This window comes from Seriola lalandi, unplaced genomic scaffold, assembly GCF_002814215.2.
Source record: "Seriola lalandi dorsalis isolate HSWRI2012SDOR001 ecotype SW California unplaced genomic scaffold, Sedor1 jcf7180002054574, whole genome shotgun sequence".
Taxonomy (NCBI): domain Eukaryota; kingdom Metazoa; phylum Chordata; class Actinopteri; order Carangiformes; family Carangidae; genus Seriola; species Seriola lalandi.
Genome location: NW_019525127.1, coordinates 308,634 through 331,554, shown reverse-complemented (window position 1 = coordinate 331,554; position 22,921 = coordinate 308,634). Strand labels below are relative to the sequence as shown.

General features: G+C 37.4%; 3 protein-coding genes across 3 annotated transcripts; 2 read left to right on the top strand and 1 right to left on the bottom strand.

Annotated features, from left to right (window-relative positions):
• Nucleotides 1-890: 890 nt before the first annotated feature.
• Nucleotides 891-5,103, top strand: LOC111663276 (G patch domain and ankyrin repeat-containing protein 1). The gene is made up of 4 exons (XM_023417416.2): nucleotides 891-2,177; nucleotides 2,271-2,412; nucleotides 2,502-2,577; nucleotides 3,411-5,103. Exons 1-4 carry the CDS (start codon nucleotides 1,704-1,706, stop codon nucleotides 3,856-3,858), a joined length of 1,140 nt encoding a protein of 379 aa, XP_023273184.1. The 5' UTR covers nucleotides 891-1,703; the 3' UTR covers nucleotides 3,859-5,103.
• Nucleotides 5,104-5,154: 51 nt separating this feature from the next.
• On the bottom strand, nucleotides 5,155-12,974 carry LOC111663275 (cytochrome P450 3A27-like). Its single transcript, XM_023417415.2, has 14 exons — nucleotides 12,819-12,974; nucleotides 12,384-12,477; nucleotides 12,175-12,227; nucleotides 11,836-11,935; nucleotides 10,902-11,015; nucleotides 10,692-10,780; nucleotides 9,201-9,343; nucleotides 8,977-9,104; nucleotides 8,016-8,091; nucleotides 7,740-7,900; nucleotides 7,561-7,628; nucleotides 6,927-7,085; nucleotides 6,246-6,408; nucleotides 5,155-6,117 (listed from the first exon to the last, which is right to left on the bottom strand). Exons 1-14 carry the CDS (start codon nucleotides 12,887-12,889, stop codon nucleotides 6,016-6,018), a joined length of 1,521 nt encoding a protein of 506 aa, XP_023273183.1. The 5' UTR covers nucleotides 12,890-12,974; the 3' UTR covers nucleotides 5,155-6,015.
• A 480-nt stretch (nucleotides 12,975-13,454) lies between these two features.
• Nucleotides 13,455-18,585, top strand: LOC111663301 (cytochrome P450 3A40). Its single transcript, XM_023417465.2, has 13 exons — nucleotides 13,455-13,609; nucleotides 13,762-13,855; nucleotides 14,952-15,004; nucleotides 15,202-15,301; nucleotides 15,407-15,520; nucleotides 15,987-16,075; nucleotides 16,194-16,342; nucleotides 16,563-16,690; nucleotides 16,772-16,838; nucleotides 16,926-17,086; nucleotides 17,494-17,720; nucleotides 17,856-18,018; nucleotides 18,261-18,585. The coding sequence occupies exons 1-13, from the start codon at nucleotides 13,539-13,541 to the stop codon at nucleotides 18,348-18,350; spliced, it is 1,506 nt and encodes a 501-aa protein (XP_023273233.1). The 5' UTR covers nucleotides 13,455-13,538; the 3' UTR covers nucleotides 18,351-18,585.
• Nucleotides 18,586-22,921: the final 4,336 nt, after the last annotated feature.

The following is a 22,921-nucleotide window of genomic DNA, read 5'->3' as shown; positions in this document are numbered from 1 at the left end:
ATCTGCACTCTGTTTCCACTCTGATTTTATTGTGAAGGTCCTAACGAAAAAATGTGATTTGTATCTTTCCGCCGCTTTGACGTCTTTTTCAGATGTCTGTCCGCTCCCTGCCATTACAGATCCACAATGCTCTATAAACCTAATCTGACTTTTTGCTTAGTTCATATGGAGTATTCATTTGTATGGTGCTGTTATTTATTCCTGAGGTGCTAAATGTAAGTGTTTAAATTAGAAAATGAAGTCGCTGCTAACTAGCTCGGGCTTGTTCCTCCTCGGTTGTCCTGTCTGCAGCGGGTCTCTGGTCCCACGGACAGACTGTAACTCTGTTCTAAAACTAGTACATTTATTAGTTGATTTTCTTCAAGTATTAAATGGATGATTGATAAATATTTAGTTATTTCCATAGACAGATTAGTTTGACTTGAAACCTTTCTTTCACTCAAAGGGAAACTTCCAGGATTCTTGTACCTGCAGTAGGAACTGTGTGAGGCCACCTCATTTGAAACTGATGGGAGCTTCCTGCATAACTTACACCTGACTAAATTAATAATGGTAAGTGAAATGAACATACTCAATACTGTATTGTGAAGAGCTGCCTAAAATGTCCTGGTTTTCCCAGGAATAGAAAGTTTATTTTATTTAATATAATTGTGTTTTCATGGGGATGCCAGAGCCCACCTCAGGCAGTAACACACCTTATGATTCCCCAAACCAGCAAGAAATGGTAAGTCATGGGCATTACTACACTCCACACCTGTATGGCTGAAATTAGAAACAAAAGGATTTTGAACTTGTAAAGTGATGTTCACAAATAATGACCACTTTTCACTCCTTTCTCACTCTCCTCATTATCTCTTCACCCATTCCTGCTTCCTCCACAGGTTGTCCTAGTTTAGTAGTTTTACTTAAATAAAATTATAATATAGAGTTACATTTTTTTACATTGTGGTATTTAAATTTTACTTCATAAACACCATGGGTTGTTCATGGCTTACAAAGTTCAACAGAGGAGGCGACCCCCAGTCCCATAGGTGGCAGTATTTCCCTTTAGTCACGTAACGTTACGCACGGTGTTGTGTTTACAAACAGGAAGAGGGGGTCACGTTAGCTTGTGGTAACGTTTTTATTCTTAAAGAAATTAAGTTATTGTTGCTCCTAGTTTGCGCCTTCTTCTAGATAATCACTTTAAGCGACCAGGGAAATGTTAACAGACTGAGTTCTTTAAGTAATCATAAATTATCAGCCATTCATGTGTCTGAAAGATAATGCTAATGCTAACCTAGGCTAACCACTTTGGTAAAGCTACAAAGGCTGACTGTCGACTCTTGTCTTATTCAGGTAGTTAAATGTAAATTGCGTTTGGTAAAATATAACGTTGTATAGTGTGTATAAGAATAAGTCTGACAGAAAATCACTCGTACCACCACATGTCAAAATAAGTAAGCTAGCTTCTTTTGCTTGCTAGCTTCTTTGCTAACAAATAGGGAATTATAACCTAAACATGATATTTGTGGCTCATAAAATGTAAGACATTTCTGTTGTGTACGTCCACATTTCACCAGCCTTTTAAAATCTCAACGTAATACCATAGTATGCTGCCATAGCAAGAGCATTTCAGCTTTCCTTAGCTGAAATAGGATACTGTTACTCAGACTGACTTTCAATAAAATGACAGTGAACTAGTTAAACTACAGTCAGTCCTTATGGCTACTTTAGGCTTTACTCCTGCCAGTGAGCAGGATATTTTCAGCATTGAAACAACAGGACAGTCCAGCTCTTTAACAGGCTGTGTGCTTAGTGGGGAAGAGGCCAAGCAGTTCTATGAAAATGTAATGAAAGATGATGATCAAGGACAAGAAGTATCAAGGAGTACATTTAGCAAAAAATGTTATGGCAGAGCCCATCAAAATACACAGAGGAAAAGAGAGTCCAATAGGAGAGTCAGGAGGAGAGTAATGGCTGCAGATGTGCGACAGGATCAAACCAGTCCAGCTGTGGAAAGATGGATTGGTACTGAAAGCGAAGGCATTCAAAGGAGAGAGACAACAGCAAGAGAGACAAGCAACTCAGAAAGGTCAGTGGAGCTCCAGGGACTCAGGTTGCTACGCTGTGCCCACGAGGGAGACCAGTCTGGTCTCACAGAGCTGCTCTCAAAGGGAGTCGACATAAACTTCCAGGTATAATAGTTACAGCTTCGTCTTAGTCTTAAGGAAGTTTTAAGGAGTCCCAGCAAATAATCTGTATTTACTTGCTTGCATTCTCCCCTCAAGGATTCTTTCTTCTGGACGGCTATGATGTGTGCAAGCTGGTCTGGACAGAGAGCCGTGGTGAGGCTCCTGCTGCAACATGGAGCAGCCTGGGTTGGAGTGGTTGATATGCAGGGCAGGGATGCCAAAGACCTGGCGCTGGAAGGTATAACCATGCAACTCTTATCATAACTTTATATTTGTGTTTGTCTGAACAGTGAAATTGAATTAATCCATGTCTAACTTCTTCCCCAGCGGGCCATAATGAAGTGCTGGAAGAGTTGGAGAGCTATGGGAGAAGTGCACAGAGAGACACACAATCTCATAGCAGGTGAACACAGTCTCAGTTGCTTTAGATCAAATTGAACCCAATATTAATTAATTTCAGGTAAGCTGTACAATAGATGAACAACAGTTTGGTTTCTGAAACTAATATTCTGTTCACCAGATTTATAGCAATGACAGTGGGCTAAACAATAGATATAATAAACACAGCTGATTTCTATTTGACATTGTTTGAAAAGGTTCACTAAAATGTGGTGATTTGCGAATTGTTACTAAGATATATACTGAGCAGGACATTTTAAAGTTTGAAAATAAAGTGCTCACTGGTGTCAAAGTACGCATTGGTGACACTGATTGTAAATTACCTCATGTCATAGGTGTTACTGCAATTTCCTGTTGCTTATCATGAGAGAGCTGGAACTGGCTCACCTAAATGACATGCAACCATCAATAATGTGATTAACTCCACCCGTGTGTTTCCTGCTTAGACAAGTCAAAATCTCTGCTGTGAAAAAACTGTCAGTTGGAAACTATGAATCAGCCTTACATAAACACACAGGTGTTTTCACTTGCTCAGGTTGAATGGTAAAGGTATAGTTAGTCCCACCCTAACAGGTGAAACATAATTAATTGGTAGGTGAGGGAGATGTCAGTCACATACAAGCTTCCACAGAATGAGGACTTTTGCGTTTGTCTCCCATCACTTACATTAGGAAGGGATCTTTTAATGGCCGGTATGAACGTGAGGAATCATTATAGCAAGCATAAAAACTGTGTTACATTATTATTACATTACAGTACATTTTGGCACTCGATTGTTGTTTGAAGCCAGATGTAAAAAACCTTAAACCTGTCCTTTCATATCCCTTTGTTCCTCAGTGCCTCCCAGACTCAGTGGTGTGATGTGTGTTGTAGCAAGTACAGCAGCAGCCTGTCGTCACATCTCTCCTCCACTCTCCATCAGTTTAATCTGCGGCGTCCTCCAGCCACCCCCTTCTACTGTCTACCTCCCTCCAGCAACAGCTACAAGATGATGGTTCGTTGCGGCTGGAAACCAGGAACAGGACTGGGGCCAGAGGGAGAGGGGCCGCAACAGCCGGTGCCAACTGTGCTGAAGAGAGACCAGAAGGGTCTGGGGTATGGACAGATGAAAAGAGCCAAAGTTACGCACTTCCGAGCCAGGGATCGTGATGCCGTGAAACCACCATCCAAGGATAAAGAGGAGAGGGAAGGAAAGGGGAAGGGGAAGAGGAAGGAAGAAAATAGGAGAAAGGAGCAAAAGGATAAAAACTGGGAAAGAGATTTTCGTGCCTCTTTTTATCTTTGACACCAGCTCAGTGACTTTCCTACAAGCCCTCTGCCTCAAACTTATCTGAAAGCATCTCAAATGAGATGTGGTTCTTTATTTAAAAATGTGAAGGTGATTGTAAAGCTGTTGGAAGGTGTCTTCTCATGGAATATAATATGAACACCTTGACTCTACTTAGAAAGCTGATAACATATCCAAGGGTGGAATCAGTTGAACTTCTGCCTTCAGGTTATGCAATCACCAAATGCGGTATTGTGCTTACTCTTTAATAATAGATATGGTGTGGTTGTTGTTGACCCACTAAGACTGTTTCAAAAGGTTACATAAGATTTTTATTAACATTTATTAGAAAATACAGGAGCCTCACTGATCTAACAAACTTCACAGAGAACACTGATTATTGTTCATAAAATGGGAAAGGAAGTGGGTTTTTTGTTTTTTATGGTAATAAAATCTAAAACAATACTGAGACCTTGATTTATGTGTCTGAACAGGCATAAAACAGATTGGCTCAGACATTTTACTTGCATCTAATTCTGTAAATTCAGTAAACATTTGACCATGGTTTTTCAATGTAGAGTATGTTATACAACTACACGGACCAGCAGTGAACTCTCCTTTTGTTGCCGATCCAGGTTCCTTCTAACCAAATTTAACACACCTACGCACATGTGACTGGTGAGTCACATGTTTATGCGTGCTATGCTGTATCAGCATGTCACCTATACTCTTACTTCTTTATATATAGCACGGTAAAACTGGTAATTCCTGCAATTCTTGCATCAGTCTAGAGTGTTTATGTCTCAAAAGCTGGCCTCTTTTCTCTGGTTATATGTTGGTACTTTCAACATTTTATTTAAGTAAGCACAGCTCAAGCCAAATGAGTGAACTTTAACCCTCTTTTACACAGTGTGTAGGCTCAAGTCTTATGACAAGCCCCATTTCTACTTCAAAGCCCAGGCTGAAGATGACAGGTGACTGGGCTGTGGTCCTCAAAGCTGAGCTTTTGCTGAAAGCTCAGTAATAAGCACTGTCACTGTCACAGCTGCATTCAGGTTGCTTCCATGTAGTTGTGTGGGTGTCCTGCGAGTGAGGTGGGGTTTTCCTGTTTTTGTTAGATTAGGAGTTAGGTTAGTGGCTTGTTTTTTTGTTCCTCTTTATTGAGTAGGTAAGTTTAGTCTTAGTTACTTCTGTTTGTTATTTTGCTGTTAGCCCACCCTGAAGATAAAGAAATCTTGAATAAAAACCCTAATGGGCTGTAAATCCTTGTGGCTGGTGGTTCTTGGGAGCTGGGAAGAGGGGAGTCTCTCAGCATTCATGTTGCGCCAGGGTTTCCCCTAGGCCGAGCCGTAACACTCTTTAATACCAACTGGAGTACAAGTGAAAATACAACAGCTTATATACAGTTTTAGAATGACATATACTCCCTCTAGTCCTTCCCACCATTATGTTTCATAGTCGTCTCAGATGTCACGGTACTGCCCTTATCCTGTTCCTTCCATAAACATATTGGTGGAATCAAACTTGGCTACGACAATTCCTCAGGGCCTAGTGCTGAAGTATGAGGGTGCAGTTGTCAGGGTAAGAGGTGAGGCAAGGATTGTTTCTGCATGTTGCACTATCATCCACACACTATGATTATTCTTAATCATAGTTCATGTATGATTATACATGATTACATATGACTACATATGGTAGTCGTGTGTATCGATTATGAACCACCACACGAGCAGTTCCTCCAGTTTCCTTTCAACTTCCATATACATGCAAATGAGTAAAATAACGTGTAAGAGTAGATATGAGTGTGTCGGACTGATAATTATTCTTCAAACAAATTGTATTGTTTTGTCTAATCATCCATAAATTTGGTACATAACATATTTGGATCGTTAACCAAAAAGGTTATCAATTCATGTTTTGATATGCTAATCTGTATGCAAATTATTTTATGCATGGATCATTTGACCCAAATGCTATAATTCATGAACATGGTGCACATATGAATTCCAAACATTCTGTTCTCCAAAACTCAACAAGATCAACTGTCACTGTCTGTTTTGATTCAGATCAGATTACAAATCATAAACTTTATGCAGTATTGTCAGGTACTAACAGCAAATTTAGAAGATAGTTTAGTCTTGAGGGACGTATCTCTACAAGTCCTCCCTAGTTTCACTAGTTGTCCACATTTTCTGAGGTGGTGGAACGTTTCTCCAGCTTTAGTTTGATTGGTCGTAAGGGTCCTAACAGGCCTTCAGGATCCATCTGCAAAGGGATCTGTGAAATGGACAAATTCACTGAATTAGAAACTTCTTGCTCTCTCTCAATGCAAATATTTCGTCATGATATGTAATAGAAAACAATTAGATCGATCCAAGTATGTAAGCTAACTGAGATATAATCACCTCTGTTTCCTTGCAGACTGAGAAGCTGTAGTTCTGCAAAACTTCCACCAAGGCCAGTTTAGCCATCACCAAAGCAAATCGCATTCCTATGCAGTTCCTTGGCCCAACGCCAAATGGCAAGTAAGTGTACGAGTTGATGCTCTGCTTGTTCTCCTTACTGAATCTAGAAAACAGTGGATAAAATAGAAGTTCAATATTAATGCGTGAATTTCAAAATTATTTTATAATAAAGTATCTTCAAATAGCATTTGTTTCTATTACTCGTTTCTTTAGTCTCTGTCATACGCTTTTATTATAAATGAAGGAAATTCAAATTAATTTTGTTTTAAAACCAATTGAAGTGCTGTCCTGATTACTATGTATAAGTCATAATACAAATGATTCATACATAGTCATCTGGTGATACAATTTCATCTATATCATTTTAAGTGTGTATTTACAATGGTCACAGTCTCCCAAATGTCAGTTGATATAAGCATAAATATTTCTTTAAAAAATTCTGGAAAAAAATGACTTAATTACATTAATGCAATGACCACTCTCTATAACCATTTACTTGAACTTGAGATTGCATTATATGGTGCCTCTGTAGCCTAATGGTAATCTAAAAATATAATTTTTTACTCAGTTGTTTAGAGAATTTTTACAGTTTAATCCTTGTGTTAACACTCTAGCAGCTACCTGTCAGGTTTGAACTCTTCAGGCTCTGGCCACAGCTCAGGATCACGGTGCAGAGCGTACACTGGAATCATAACGACGATGTCCTTCGGGATTGTGACTCCATTGATCTTGACAGTTTCTTTGGCCACTCGTTCGATACGTGCAGCTGGAGGGTAAAGCCTATTGACAAAACGAGAATATTATATATTATATAATACTGTACTAAATACTTGCAGAACTAATGAGATTCCCATCAGCCTTTGCTGTACTTTGTTTTGAGCGCTAATTAGCAAATATTAGCATGCTAACCAGGTAAACATGGCAGCCATGGTTAGCATGCTAACATAAACATTTTGTTACAGCCTCACAGTGCCACTAGCAAGGCTGCAGACTCCTTGTACATTGAACACATGAAATTATTTTTGGATTGTGATGTAAAACCCAAAGAAATGTAAACCCTGAGGCCAGACTCCTTTTTTAAAGTTTTTTTCTTATTTATGTGTTTTAATCCTGAGTGGGTTTGTTACTGGAAGCAACATTTCACATTGTGCAGTCATTTTGGTTCAGAACAGATTTTCTTCCTCCTCTTAAATGTTATTGTGACGATATCTAAACCTGACATCACATTCAACTAGCTTAGAAAAATGCTCATTACCTCAGACACTCATTGACCACACTGTCCAAGTACTCCATCTGCATCAGAGCTTCATATTGGACCGGACCCTAAGGAGTTGTTAAAACTGTTTGATTAAACACAATTCCCATGTTGAAAACTAGTTTCAATATGATATGAAATGGAGAGAATGTTCCCAGAACCAGAAACTTCTGCTCTACCTTATTTGGGAAAGTAGAGTCTATCTCCTTTTGCAGGCGTTTCATGACTTCAGGATTTCTTGCCAAAGTGTAGACCAAGAAGACGAGAGTAGTGGCACTTGTCTCATAACCAGCAAACAAAAACATTGTCACTTGAGAGATAATCTCATGATCAGTAAGACCTGTTAGGACCGGCGGGATGCATGAACAGGGATGGAGATGAAAGGAGGGCGTCAGACATTTGAGTGGACATTTGTGTTTCTGTATGTGTGAGTGATGTAACTGATGTCTAATTACCCTTATTCTGCTCTTCTTTCCTGGGTTCATTGACCGTCTGAGAGTTGATCATATGTTGAAGTAAATCCCCTGAATTCTGGAAACCGGTGAGATAATTGGTACAAATGTTCTCATGTTTTATGTGGTTGTGAGTATGGTTATGTTATATGAAAACTGTTGTATACCATGACATGACAGAGATTTACAGTTTCTGGGTTATTCTATTGTCTTAAAGATGAAATGCTCTGAAATATTTTTGTCAGGTTTTTAATTCGCTGGATTAGTCAGTTTATCGTTTCCATCTAGTTGTTTAAACCATAAATGTTGACTTTTATTGTTGAAACAATAGTTTACCAAACAATGTGACCAAAACGTTCAAACTTTCAATCATGTTACATGATCTTCATCAGCAAATGAGGACTTCTCATCCAAAGTTCAGTTTCAAAGTCTGTTCTTGACCTTGGAAGCTAGATCTCATTCTTTGTCAAATATTTTTCCAGTGTTGACCGTCATGTGATATGAGCCATCCACATTAACGAGTTGACAATGTTTCAACTTCAAAAATATGCACATAACCAGATTAATGGAAAGAACTGAGTTCCGAGTGTGTTTCAGTTTGAACTCAATACAAACACATACACAATCAAACTTGCATGATTAATGCAAGTTTCGCTTTACATTCTGACGAAATACACTTTGAAAATGCAGATAAAATTAAAATTCTAACATCTACATGTACATGTACATTTCCATGACAACCGGGCATCTGTGGATGATGGTCACGTGATATTATCCAAAGCTCTAGAATAGCTACTAAATGGACCTTGAGGTTGAGATTGTTTGGCAACAATGTCTTCTCAATTGAATTTCTGGAAATCTTACCATCATAATGTACAGTATATTACTGTCATGATACAATATTAGCTACTGCAGCCTACGATGATAGAATATTTTACCTATATTGTGTGTATTTTGCACAGACCTGGTGTGAACTCCCGGTGCGTTCTGCTCTGATCTTCTCCACAATCGCTTTAAAGAAAGCAGTAGAAGTCTTGGTGAAGAGGGAGACACCCAGCAGCTTCAACAGAGGAAGAAAGATAGGAAAACATCCTGAGAAGGAAAAAGGGGGAAATAATTATTACTGTAGTCACAAAACATACCTGTCAATATAAAGAAAAAAGGTGGAATGGAAAAACAGTGGAGTACCTTGGAAAAGAAAAAGACGCAAAGATAATCTAAACAGCTTTGAGGCATGGGTGATGAGGGGACCTGAAGGGTTGTTGATCGAGTCCATATCCACATTGAATGCACAGCTCGCCATCACATCCATACTATAGGGCCCAAAGAAACTGACACACGCAGATTATAATCATTGATCAGTGGTTGAAACCAGTGCCACAGGTATGTTGTATGTTGTTATCATGTTTGCTCCACGGCCTCTTATTAGTGACACTGTAAAGTAATGTCAGCTGAGTTTGAAAACGTCTTCATGGAAAAGTTATTGAGGGCATATGTTAATGTGCATTCAGAAATGTTGATATTGCACCCAGTGTTTAAACCTTACAAGCAGGAATTCAAATATATAGAAACACGCCCATTTTTTTAGTTGTTACTGAAATGTGTAGTAGTAGTAGTAGTGGTGAAATGGCTCAGTGTACTGAAATTGAGACATAGAACAAATAAAGAATAATAATAAAAAAGGAATCATGGAATCTTAAATCCTTGATCTAATCTAGATTTTTGAGTCTTTCAGCAGCTGAACACACTCATGGTGTTTTTCCTACAATGAAAATCAAATACTGTTCGCCCCAACACTGTTGCAGAAGTTCCAGCAAATGTGTTGCACTTGTTGTTTGCTTTGTTTTCACCTTCTGTCCAGTTCATCCCAAACCAGATCTACAGGGTTTAAGTGTGGAGACTGTTTTGCTCTTTCCTTCATGTGAAGCCACAATCTGGTTCTTTGGCTCATTATCTTGCTGCAGGATGAACCAGTCCGTCTTTCTTTGGTACTTACTTTTTTCTCACCATTCTCCAATATACAATTTTGCAGTACAGTATTAATGGATCAGGGGGTGTAGTAACAGTTTGTTCCAACATTGCCTTTGTACAGACAGAGGGTTTGTAATTCATCAACTAAAGTTGGGGCAAAGCCCTGTTTTTTATGTAACTTAAATGTTTATTTGTTTTTTCAGTTTTTGTTTTTTTCACTTTTTTCTTTCTTTCTTTTTACCTCATGCAGTTTACTTTTTATACACTGGACTTTAAGTGGTGAAATTTGATTTAGGTTTTGGTTGAGGACGTTTAGAAATCACCGTTTGAAAGATTGATTTTCAGGCATCTATTTAAAATCAAAATGAAAAGTATTTATTTATGTTTAAATTTGTTAAAGGAATATTTCAACATTTTGGGAAATACACTTATTCATTTACTTGCAAAGAGTTAGTGGTTAGATTAGAATATCAATACCATCCTTGTGTCTGTATGGTAATTATGATGCTACAGCCTGCAGCTAGCTAGCTTAGCTTGGCACAAAGACTGGAAACGGATGGAAACAGCTAGTCTGGCTCTGTCCAACACAATCCACCTGCTATAGCACCTAGAAAGCTCATTAACACATTTGTTTTCATGCAGCCATCTCTGTGACCATACATGATTCATGTAACATCTAGTAACCATTTATTGGATGGTACCACTTACTCTTTTACAATGATAACGTCATCATTGCCCAGCCTGGACTGCAGCCTGTCTGTCAGTTTGCGGGAATGATGTTTCATGATACTAAACATCTTAAACACAGGAAGAGAGAGCAAAATAAACCGAAGTAGAATAAAAGTGAAGATGAATATATATAAATAGTTTCAATCTACCCAAACATGAATCGAAGAAATTAGAAAAGTTGACCCCTACCTCTTTTATACGACCAGACGTGAAGATGGGGGTGAGGATGTTACGAATCCTTCTCCACTGATCATCCTTACAAATGGACACCGCATCATACAGGTCCCCGTTCAGATGAAAGTCCTAAAGAGTCATAAAGGTCACATGCATGTATATGTGTGCTTACTATTGTATGTATTTGTGGTAAAGCTATAGAAAACCAATAAATACATAAATAAACAGTCTTATCCCTTAAGAAACATGAAACTTCCTACCAATGGTTTCCAACATTCAGTATAATTGGCTGATAGTATATGTTTCATCTGAAGTAGTGTTGGCTCCAGTGATGGAATTGCAATTCTACTTGACCTTCGACCCGTTAATTGACCACTTCGGTCCAGAATATTAGCTTGATTAATGAGCTAGTTCAGTATTCGAGATCTGTGCATGTTAGCATGCTAACATTAGCATAGGATAACCTCTTGATTTACTCTAGGTATAACAACTTGGTCATGGACATTGTTTGCTTTAATAATGGTAGGTCTCTCAATTTCATCAATGAAACTATTTTGTTTTCTGATGTGTTATTAATATTACAGGTTCATGTGGCCAATACCATGACAACAGACTTTAATGGTGTTTTCAAATTAAGTCATATTACTATCAAGTTGTGAGTACTACTATTGTAGTACTCACAACTTGATGTATGCTAAAAAAATGTTTTAATTCTTTAATGAATTTGTTGTCTGGACTTCTTGTTCCCAGTATGATTATTTACCAGTAGTGAAAAGGAAAAAAATTACATGTATTGTTACAGTCAGTCATCATGCATTTCACAACCACTGACCCACCAAGCATGAGAACACATTCTCACCAGCTCCATTACTCTGCTTCTGTACAGTGTCTTTTGAACAACATTCTTCTGTCTTTTATTTCTTTTAGTGTTAATCTTGTGTGTTCTCACCCTCCGGTTGGTGAAGTAGGTGAAGCACTCCTTTACCAAGATGGTTTTCAGCATGTCAGGATCCATCACAACCAGCATGGGCATCTTGAGCTCATACGTGCTGGACATTTACATAAACATACATTTACATTTTGGGAATTTAGTGTAAATCTCTTTGTAGTGGAAATCTTCTCAGTGTAGCAGGAGAATATTTGCTCCCATTCAGACGCTGCTGACATAATCAACCAAGTTAGAGTCAAGGGTCAAAACCTGCCAAACACACAATTTCACAAAACATACAGTAACAATTTCGTGTTTGGCATAGTTATATTTACACTTCTAACAGCTTTTTAGACTCACCCCCATAATCTCCCATACTTTTTAGCGCACTCCAAATCATCCAAGTAGTAAACCTGGTAACAGAAATTACATATTAGTCATTAATTATACACATACATCATTGTTGGATCCTTACCAATTTAGCCTGAAGTTTATTTCTAAATTTATATTATGAAAATGATTTAAATCCATTATTAAAAATTAAAAATAGAACTCAAGGATGTACATACAGGGTTAGACCTGCAGACTGATCCTAAGTACATGAATGGCTTGGGACCAGGGATCCCCAACTTCTCAAATACTCCATAAGTCCAGTAGCCGTACCTTTGCAGAACAGAGGAGAATTAAATGTCTTAAAAGTCACAAGGTTTTAATCAGACAGTTAACTGTTCAGAATCGTCAGAATCAGAATACATTATTGATCCCCAGGGGGAAATATAAATTACAGTTGCAGAACAGGAAGTAGATTATAAAGACAAAAAAAAAGATGGAAAAAAAAATAAGTCATTTAGTATAATATATAAATTATATAAATTAGAACATGATAAGAAGTATGAAAGGATATGCGTTTAAAATTGCACTTGTCTGAAAGTGTCAGAATTGCGCAGTTAGTAGTAACGTTGCCAAAGTGCAAATAATCAACAATCAAAACCTCCGATCCTTACATAACAAATATGCAGATGAATGTGATCAGTAGGATCCATGTTTCCAAAGAGAAGAAAGGAAGAAAGCCCATAGCTCTTTCTTGCTCAGCCGAGTCGCACTGATCTCAGTCTGCACTAAACTCTGGGTGCACTTACAGGGAGGGCGGGGTCTCTGTGTGGCCCTCACTGTGCAGTCACACAGTTTCGGGAAAGGAAAACAACAAAAGCGAGTGACTTCCTGACACCCATACCTCTGGGTTCATGCGTCTTTGTGTGAACGCGGATTGGGAATAAATATGACAACTTGACCACAACACACTCGACTACATATCCTACACACAACAGCGAAAACATAAAATTAGTGTTTCATGGTTGGACTTTGTTTTTCTTTTGTCCACTTGAACCAGGAAATATAGCGTGAGCCAAGAAGAAACTACAAGCAGTTTTCCTGAACTTTGTGCGACTTCTTTCTTTCTTAACACAAGCAGTATAACAATTGAGGCCACACGATTGCAGCGCCACAGATGACAACGCTAACACTAATGATTATTATAAATTTCTCTCCCTCTCTCTCTGTCGATCATTCATCTGATGTCTCTGGCTGCTGCCATTGGTTGAACTCTCACTCACTTGCCTTACTTATGCAACAGGTCGGTGCAGCAGGACATAAAAGCCTCTGGTCGTGATTGGTTTCGGGAGAAACTAGTTCTACCTCTGACAGAGGAGAGGCAGGGTGAAGAGATGGGCTACTTTCTCTATTTCTCCGCTGAGACATGGACCCTCTTGGTTGCTCTCATCACATTGATACTTGTGTAAGTGTCCAAGTATATTTGTACATGTTGTACATGTTTTTGCAAGTTTATATGATGAAAATCTCTTCTCTTCTCTTCTCTTCTCTTCTCTTCTCTTCTCTTCTCTTCTCTTCTCTTCTCTTCTCTTCTCTTCTCTATTTTGTTTTTCACAGGTATGCCTATTGGCCATATGGAACATTTAAAAGAATGGGCATCCCTGGTCCCACACCTGTCCCTTTTTTCGGCACTATGCTGGCATATAGAAAGGTTGGTAAATATAATTTTTGCAGAGGCAAGAGTAACCCACAGCATACACTCAGTTGGCAGTTTATTAGGCACACCTAGCTAAAACTAATGCAGTCTAATACAACAGTCCTGCAGTAAATCCTACCTTCATGTTGCTGTAGTGTGTGGTGCTGTTGAACTGTATTACATCATACAGAGAGGTCTTTCTTTTATTCAGCCTACCCTCAATACAAGTCAACGGCACCACAAACCTGTAGCCTGTAAAATGACTATAAACTTTCAAACAAATGGAATATTAAAACCTTAACAAAGGAGGAATTATTACGAGACTGTACACATTAGTGTTAGCTATATGTACATGACTCAGCAAGGCAAATACTGGTATGATAGAACACCAAATAGGAACATTAAATGTGTTTGTTATATTAATGTTTCTGGTCTATGTGTAGTGGTTTTGTATAGTAAGTTTGAGGCATAATGTTGAACTGAGCTGCTCTATAGCTATCTAAACTATGCTTGCTGACAACATGGAATGCCCCTTTGGTTATTTTTTGGTTATAATAACTAGTCACTAGTCAGCAATCATTACACGTACCATGGGGTTTTGACAGTACATATACCATAGGAGGTGTATTTGCAGAGTTTAGCTCTCTAAGAAGACAGTGCATAATCTGTCACACAATTCTACAGCCTTTAAGGATTGCTTCAAAAGTCTTTTCCTTAGCTGGGCTCATTAATAGGTGAATGGAGGTGGTGATGGTGAAAAAAAACATTTTTCAAAAATTCAACAGTGGCCGCACTTTTCAGAAACAACATCCTTTTGACTCAGACATAAAGAAAGTTACAGTAGGAAATACAACTGAAATATATGGTAGAAATTTGTTCACGATGAAAGTTAAGAATTAAGAGGGGAAAGAAAGCCTTAAATGCCTTAAATTCTTTCTATGTAGATTTAAATATCTCAGCTGTATTATTGCATTTTAAGAATTAAAAATGCAGGTATCAGAGCTGGATTTTAAATTGTAAAAACTGCAGAATTTTATTTTATTATTGATAGTGATTTACATATTTGAATATATTGTACAAGTATCTCTTTCATTTATTATTATCTACCTAGGGATTCACTGAATTTGACACAGAGTGCTTCAAGAAATATGGGAAAACATGGGGGTAAGTCTGCATGTATACATGTAAACAGTATTATGTCTACAGAGTGTTTATGCATGTTTAGAAGATATTTCTGTTTGTTGTCCTTAGAGGTGCTTGTATGTCCGAAATGGAAATTAAAAAATAAAACGAGAATGAAAATCTCACCTGGGTTTTAATATCTTTATATTCATATTCTGCTCTTTTGTTATCACATTTAGCATTTTTGATGGTCGTCAGCCTGTGCTGTGTATCACGGACCCTGCCATGATAAAAACTGTTCTGATAAAGGAGTGTTACTCTCTCTTCACCAACCGCAGAGTACGCGCACACACACACGCTATGTAACCCGTTCACTCATTATGATTGCTGCTTTTTAGTTGAAGTCTCATCCTCATCGGCAGATGTTTTCTAACTCTAATACAGAACTTCCGTCTGAATGGCCAATTGTACGACGCTGTGTCCATCGCTGAAGATGATCAGTGGAGGAGGATTCGCAGTGTCCTCTCTCCCTCCTTCACCTCAGGAAGACTGAAAGAGGTAAGACCCTCTACTCCTCTTTGCCTCCTCTGGCTTCTGTTGCAGGTTCAGCATAATATATTTTTCTATCAAGCTCTGAGCTGTTACTTAAGTCGATTCTTTCTACAGCCGAGGTTCCCAACCTGTTTGGTTTGTGACACCTTAAAATGAAGCCATGCCTACTTTTGAGCCCTTATAGATAGATATAGATTATATCTATAGATGTAGTTGTCATCAGTTCAACCAAAACATGTTTTCCCTCTTGGACTGCGTCATTTTTAGGATTTTTAGAGGCCTAAATTATCCTTTTTGTCCACTTGAGACTCCCACACTCATCCTGGAAACTATTTTTGGGGTTTTGACCCCTACATAGGTAAATACTGATCTAGAGGAAGCACAAACAGAAACAGCAGGAACTCTGTGCCGGTGTAGTATTTCAACAAGTCAATGTGTGACTGTTTTTTCTCTCCATCTGTCTGTGCCTCAGATGTTTGACATAATGAAGCGGCACTCTGCTAACCTGGTCAGCAGCATGAATAAGACGGCAGAGAAGGATGAGCCCTTAGAGCTGAAGGAGTAAGAACACTCACTACTCCAACTGCATTCATTTGAAATGGTCCCAGAAAATGCATCACATCAGCTATTTGTAAGCTTGAAAGGATGAGAATATCTGATGGGTTTGTGTGTTCTTTAGGTTCTTTGGACCGTACAGTATGGATGTCGTAACCAGCACAGCATTCAGTGTAGACATAGACTCGCTCAACAACCCCTCAGATCCCTTTGTCACTAACATCAAGAAGATGCTGAAGTTTGACCTTTTAAACCCTCTCTTACTCATTGTTGGTAAGGTGTTCATTTTACTTTTGTAAAATACAGCTAATTATAAATTTGTCCTTTCCTGGCTGGTAAAGCAAAAACATCTGTGTTAGGTAACTTACTGTGAATGTTTACAGTCAGTTCATTAACTGTCTTTCTTGGCTTTTACAGTTTCAAATTCAACTTAAACTCAAAATAACTTTTTATTGGTTAGGAACTAAATACATTTCATTCTATATATTTTCAGCCTTCTTCCCCTTCATGGGTCCTCTATTTGAAAAGTTAGAGTTTTCCTTTTTCCCTGCCTCTGTCACGGACTTCTTTTACGCTTCGCTGCAGAAGATCAAGTCTAATCGAGAGACCAGCAAGCTAAAGGTATGTATGTATGTATGTATGTATGTATGTATCAGCAGATTCAGAAATATAATCAAATTCCTCATAGATGTCTGCTTTCAGAGTCGTGTGGATTTCCTTCAGCTGATGATTGACTCCCAGAAAAACCAGGGGGGAGAACAGGATAAGGGTGATAAACACTCACACAGCCATCTGCATACATATGAAAGCTCAAAGTGAAGCTATTCTAAATCACAACTCCTTTCTATCTCCTCAGGTTTAAATGATCATGAAATCCTCTCTCAAGCCATGATTTTCATCTTTGCTGGATACGAAACAAGCAGCAGCTCTATGACTTTCCTGGCTTACAATCTGGCGAGAAACCCTCATGTCATGAAACGGCTGCAGGAGGAGATTGACTCTACTTTCCCTAACAAGGTACGTAGGAAGTGAGGAGGGGACAAAGTTCAAGGTAGCAGAGAGTAATTAATTCAAAGCTACCTTCATTGTTTTTTGGCCACTTGGGGGCAGAGGAACACCATAACAAGCTGACGAACATGTTGACCTCACATCTTTAAAAATTGTTATGGCTAATGTGTTGGTAAACAATTGCAAAATTGCAACATGGAAGAACAGTCAGTAAATTAAAGATTATGGTATGGTACAATTTGTAGTCACACCATAGTAGTAGTATTATAATTTTACAGGCTATATATGCAGCAGTATCTTGTCAACCATCAGTGTATCTATTCAGCATTTACCTGAGAGAGCAGTGGTCTGCGTTTGAGTGTCATGAGTAAGAATTCATTATAGTCATGTATATATGTGTCTGTGTTTTTGTGTAGGCTCCTGTTGATTATCAGGCACTGATGCAGATGGAGTATTTGGACAGTGTCATCAATGAGTCTCTCCGACTGTACCCCATTGCCCCACGCCTGGAGCGTGTGGCCAAAGCATCTGTTGAGATAAATGGCCTTGTAATTCCAAAAGATATGGTTGTCTTGGTCCCCACGTGGCCCCTGCACCGGGACCCCGATCTGTGGCCTGAACCGGAGGAGTTCAAACCTGAGAGGTATAAGAAGGATTTATACATTAAAATTTGCCAAAACAGCCAGTAAATGCTAAGAACTTCCTCAGAGAGGACCTGAGCTCTGCAGATGATTGCCTAATTTCTGTTCATTAATATTTGTCTGTATGTTTACCTCAGGTTCAGCAAGGAAAACAAGGAGACTATTGACCCCTACACATACATGCCTTTCGGAGCAGGGCCTAGGAACTGCATTGGGATGCGATTTGCTCTGGTGATGATGAAACTTGCAATGGTGGAGATTCTCCAGAGGCACAGCTTCGCTGTGTGTAAGGAGACAGAGGTGAGACAACAGATGTTCATCTTTACACACTGCATGTTATTGTTTTTTTATGGTGTATGAGTAATCTTATTGATAATCTTGATATATTTATGAAATTAAATTTCTTGTCTGTCAGTCTAAACATCAAAAGATGACACAACAGATTGATTTGTAAACATTTAATATATTACTGAAACTGAGCTAAAATGTCCAATACCAAATTTAATTCTATTTCTTTCTCTCTTTACAAAATTTCCTGCCAGATCCCCTTAGAAATGGACATCCAGGGTCTGATTTCGCCGAAACGACCAATCAAACTGAAGCTGGTGCCACGTTCCGAAACCTCCAGCTAAAAACCAACAAGATGAAAGATTGTCATTTTTAACATTTTACTTGTGTTGTATACTGACTTATCATGTCTGATTTGAACTAACCAAACACATTGTACAATTCTGTGTACCTCTGGATCCGTTGCTTCTCTTTTTTGTTCCTGTTAAAGTGTCTTTCTTATCAATAATCAGCCCAAACTCTGAAAAAGCTATCTATCTATATTTTTAAGCCTGTGTTGATAATAAAGCATAGTATGGATTTTTCTCCTGTTATTCTTACATGTAAGTTAATTGCTGTTATAGCAACATGCAAATTGTAGGTGTTGCAAGTGATTAAAATGTGGCTATATAATAAGTAGTATGACATAGACCTTTAGATACAGACAGAGAAGTTTTAAAAATATGAGGACTGTTTCTTCACTAGTAAGTTAAACATATAGAGCATGTCGGCTGTCTGAAGTATGGGCTCATGTCATGTGGACAAAATAGCATCTTACAATATACTACTAGCCACCACGGATAGATTATTGATTGAGTAAACTGGGCACAGGCGCAGGGGCCAAAGCAGACAGGGGGCTCCTGGAGCAGGTGAAGTGTTTGTCAAACAACTACAAAGAAACACAAAATATAATAAAATAAAACATAAACATAAAATAGCAACAAAGAAAAAGATGAAAAATGAGCGCAAGGAGACATAAAACGGCTAAGAGTTGTAAAATAAGTACAAAGAGATGGAAAAATTACAACAGTCACTAAACAAGTAGACACAAAATCACAATAAAGACATGCTAAATGACCAGCTTGACAAAGAATGAGCAAAAATATGAAAAAAAAACATTAAAAAAAGACACTAGTAAGTAACTTCAGTGATGCAAGACTACTAAAACACACAAAACAACCAAAAGGAGATGCAAAACAACTGAATCCAGACGCACAAAGACATGCAAAACGACCAAAAAGAGTGTGTTTTCAGTCTGTGGTGGGGAACATTTTACACATATGCACTGTAAATGTTCTTACTAGTGCTAACTTACTAGCACTTAGCAGCCCATTGACTCATAATCTGTCCATGAATGCCAAACATCAGCAATACTCACTATGGTCTCAAGGGTTACCTATACAGGTAAATCGTAGGAGTTAAAACAACACTTCACCAATGAGCAAAAGTTTTACAAAAGCAAGTAACATTTGGTGCAGGCTGATTGCACTGACTTTTACTATATTCTGCAGGTGTTGTTATTTCTCTCCACCTTTGTACATAATGTGGGACTTAAATTTATTTTAAATTTCCAATTTCTGATTAAACAATACTCTTAAAGGTGAGCCAGGTTCATCGAGATATCACCCAGACAATAAGTTAATTTTTGACCAGATGTTTCTGTGATAAAGTGCATGAAGTTGCACTATATGTGCAGTATTACTGTGTGTTTATGTAACTTATCTCCCTTTTTTAGTTTTATTTCCCAGCAGCGCACTCCAGTGGATGGTCTGTTCAGTTTTTGTTCGTTTATTGCCCATGTGCTCCCGCTCCTTCATAGATCCATTATCCAAGTTTTTGAACCATCTTGTTCTTTCCATGTTTATAAACAGAGGGTAGAGATAAAAAAAAAAGAAAGAACTAAAGAAAAAAATTTGAGGTGGGCAAACCAGCTTCACTGCAGACACCACATGTTCTCCGGGTTGGGATCAGGGAAATGCCACCATAAACAGGTTGCTGAAAATAGCTAGAATCTGTGATATTAAACCAAACCTGTCATGTAATTGGACCGTTTTTATTTATCATTATTAACTGTAGCATAATATACTACATAATGAAATATAATCTCTACGCATACAGTGCTGTATATGTTTTCAGTGGTTATAAATTGTGTGATTTATTATCTTAACATATTTTGAGACTGGGCTACACGTTCTTGTATTTTTTTTGCTCAATTAACAGAACTTTGTGAACTGATTTAAACTTATTCAGAAATACATACAGAAAGACAATGAAGTGAAGGACTGTAATAAATGAACAGTTTTGAAAAACACCACAGGACAGCATAAATCTCGAGATACTACTGAACTCAGCCTCCTGTTTCCTGGTGTGACGACATGAACTGTAGCCTATCGACTGAGGCCTCCAGATGTTGCATTCAGGGAACAGAATTTGTAGCCATGTCTCGCTGATGGCATGTTGTAGATGGGTGATAAATTGAAGGAAAAACCTGAATAAATGAGTGGAAAAATATGTATATAATATAAGAAATGCATATTTCAAATTTCAATAGGAACAGTGAATTAAGTGACATCTGCATTTAGATCCGTGGGAATGACATCATTAAATATGATCAGAAATTGTGGTCAACAGCGCACATTTGATGACAGTGATGAACATCATACTATATTAAGGCATATAGTATGGCATAAAAATGCAAAAAAACGTCATAGTATACTATGGCATAAAACGTGAAAAAAACATTACTGTATTTTAAGGCATAAAAGGTCATAAAAACACCATAGTATGGCAAGGCGTGAGACGAAATGATATAATTTAGCATAAAAATACCAAAAAGCGTCTTAGTATAGTATGGCATTAAACGTCAAAAAAACATTATTGTATATTAAGGCATAAAAGGTGATAAAAACGTCACAGTATGGTCAGGCATCAAACAAGATAGTATAGTAAGGCATAAAAATGCCAAAAAACATGAAAGTATAGTATGGCATAAAAATGCAAAAAAACGTCATAGTATACTATGGCATAAAACGTCAAAAATACATCATACTATATTAAGGCATAAAAGGTCATAAAAATATCATAGTATGGTTGGGCATCAAACAAGATAGTAGAGTGAGGCATAAAAATAACGAAAAATATGAAAGTATAGTATGGCATAAAAATGCAAAAAAACGTCATAGTATACTATGGCATAAAACGTCAAAAAATGTCATACTATATTAAGGCATAAAAGGTCATAAAAATGTCATAGTATGGTCAGGCATCAAACAAGATAGTAGAGTGAGGCATAAAAATGCCAAAAAACATGAAAGTATAGTATGGCATAAAAATGCAAAAAAACGTCATAGTATACTATGGCATAAAACGTGAAAAAAACATTACCGTATATTAAGGCATAAAAGGTCATAAAAACGTCATATTATGGCAAGACGTGAAACGAAATGATATAATTAAGCATGAAAATACCAAAAAGTGTCTTAGTATAGTGTGGCATAAAACGTAAAAAAACATCATACTATATTAAGGCATAGAAGGTCATAAAAACATAATAGTATGGTTGGGCATCAACCAAGATAATATAGTGAGGCATAAAAATGCCAAAAAACATGAAAGTATAGTATGGCATAAAAATACAAAAAAACGTCATAGTATACTATGGCATAAAACGTCAAAAATACATTACTATATTAAGGCATAAAAGGTCATAAAAACGTCAGAGTATGGCAAGGCATGAGACGAAACGATATAATTAAGCATAAAAATACCATAAAAGCATCTTAGAATGATATGGCATAAAACGTCAAAAAAACGTCATACTATATTAAGGCATAAAAGGTCATAAAAACGTCATAGTATGGTCAGGCATCAAACAAGATAGTAGAGTGAGGCATAAAAAGGCCAAAAATAATGAAAGTATAGTATGGCATAAAAATGCAAAAAACGTCATAGTATACTATGGCATAAAACGTGAAAAAAACATTACTGTATATTAAGGCATAAAAGGTCATAAAAACATAATAGAATGGTCAGGCATCAGACAGAATATTATATTAAGGCATAAAAATGCCAAAAAACATGAAAGTAAAGTATGGCATAAAAATGCCAAAAAACATTATACTATATTAAGGCATAAAAGGTCATAAAAACGTCATAGTATGGTCAGGCATCAAACTAGATAGTAGAGTGAGGCATAAAAATAACAAAAAATATGAAAGTATAGTATGGCATAAAAATGCAAAAAAACGTCATAGTATACTATGGCATAAAACGTGAAAAAAACATTACCGTATATTAAGGCATAAAAGGTCATAAAAACGTCATATTATGGCAAAGCATGAGATCAAATGATATAATTAAGCATTAATATACCAAAAAGTGTCTTAGAATAGTATGGCATAAAACGTAAAAAAACATCATACTATATTAAGGCATAAAAGGTCATAAAAATGTCATAGTATGGTTGGGCATCAAACAAGATGGTAGAGTGAGGCATAAAAATGCCAAAAAACATGAAAGTATAGTATGGCATAAAAATGCAAAAAAACGTCATAGTATACTATGGCATAAAACGTGAAAAAAAACACTACTGTATATTAAGGCATAAAGGGTCATAAAAACATCATAGAATGGTCAGGCATCAGACAGGATATTATATTAAGGCATAAAAATGACAAAAAATATGAAAGTATAGTATGGCATAAAAATGCAAAAAAACGTCATAGTATACTATGGCATAAAACGTCAAAAAAACGCCATACTATATTAAGGCATAAAAGGTGATAAAAACGTCACAGTATGGTCAGGCATCAAACAAGATAGTATAGTAAGGCATAAAAATGCCAAAAAACATGAAAGTATAGTATGGCATAAAAAT

Excerpts from the sequence above, each read along its gene's own strand:
- LOC111663276 (XM_023417416.2), top strand. The coding sequence starts at position 1,704 with ATGGCTACTTTAGGCTTTACTCCTGCCAGTGAGCAGGATATTTTCAGC. Across the intron at positions 2,413-2,501 it reads CAAAGACCTGGCGCTGGAAG|CGGGCCATAATGAAGTGCTG; the intron begins GTATAACCATGC and ends CTTCTTCCCCAG. Across the intron at positions 2,578-3,410 it reads GACACACAATCTCATAGCAG|TGCCTCCCAGACTCAGTGGT; the intron begins GTGAACACAGTC and ends TTTGTTCCTCAG.
- LOC111663275 (XM_023417415.2), bottom strand. The coding sequence starts at position 12,889 with ATGGGCTTTCTTCCTTTCTTCTCTTTGGAAACATGGATCCTACTGATC. Across the intron at positions 11,936-12,174 it reads AAGTATGGGAGATTATGGGG|CACGTATGAGCTCAAGATGC; the intron begins GTGAGTCTAAAA and ends GTAAATGTCCAG. Across the intron at positions 9,344-10,691 it reads GACGTTATCATTGTAAAAGA|TTTCTTTGGGCCCTATAGTA; the intron begins GTAAGTGGTACC and ends TGCGTGTGTCAG.
- LOC111663301 (XM_023417465.2), top strand. The coding sequence starts at position 13,539 with ATGGGCTACTTTCTCTATTTCTCCGCTGAGACATGGACCCTCTTGGTT. Across the intron at positions 13,856-14,951 it reads CTATGCTGGCATATAGAAAG|GGATTCACTGAATTTGACAC; the intron begins GTTGGTAAATAT and ends TTATCTACCTAG. Across the intron at positions 16,076-16,193 it reads GAGCCCTTAGAGCTGAAGGA|GTTCTTTGGACCGTACAGTA; the intron begins GTAAGAACACTC and ends TGTGTTCTTTAG.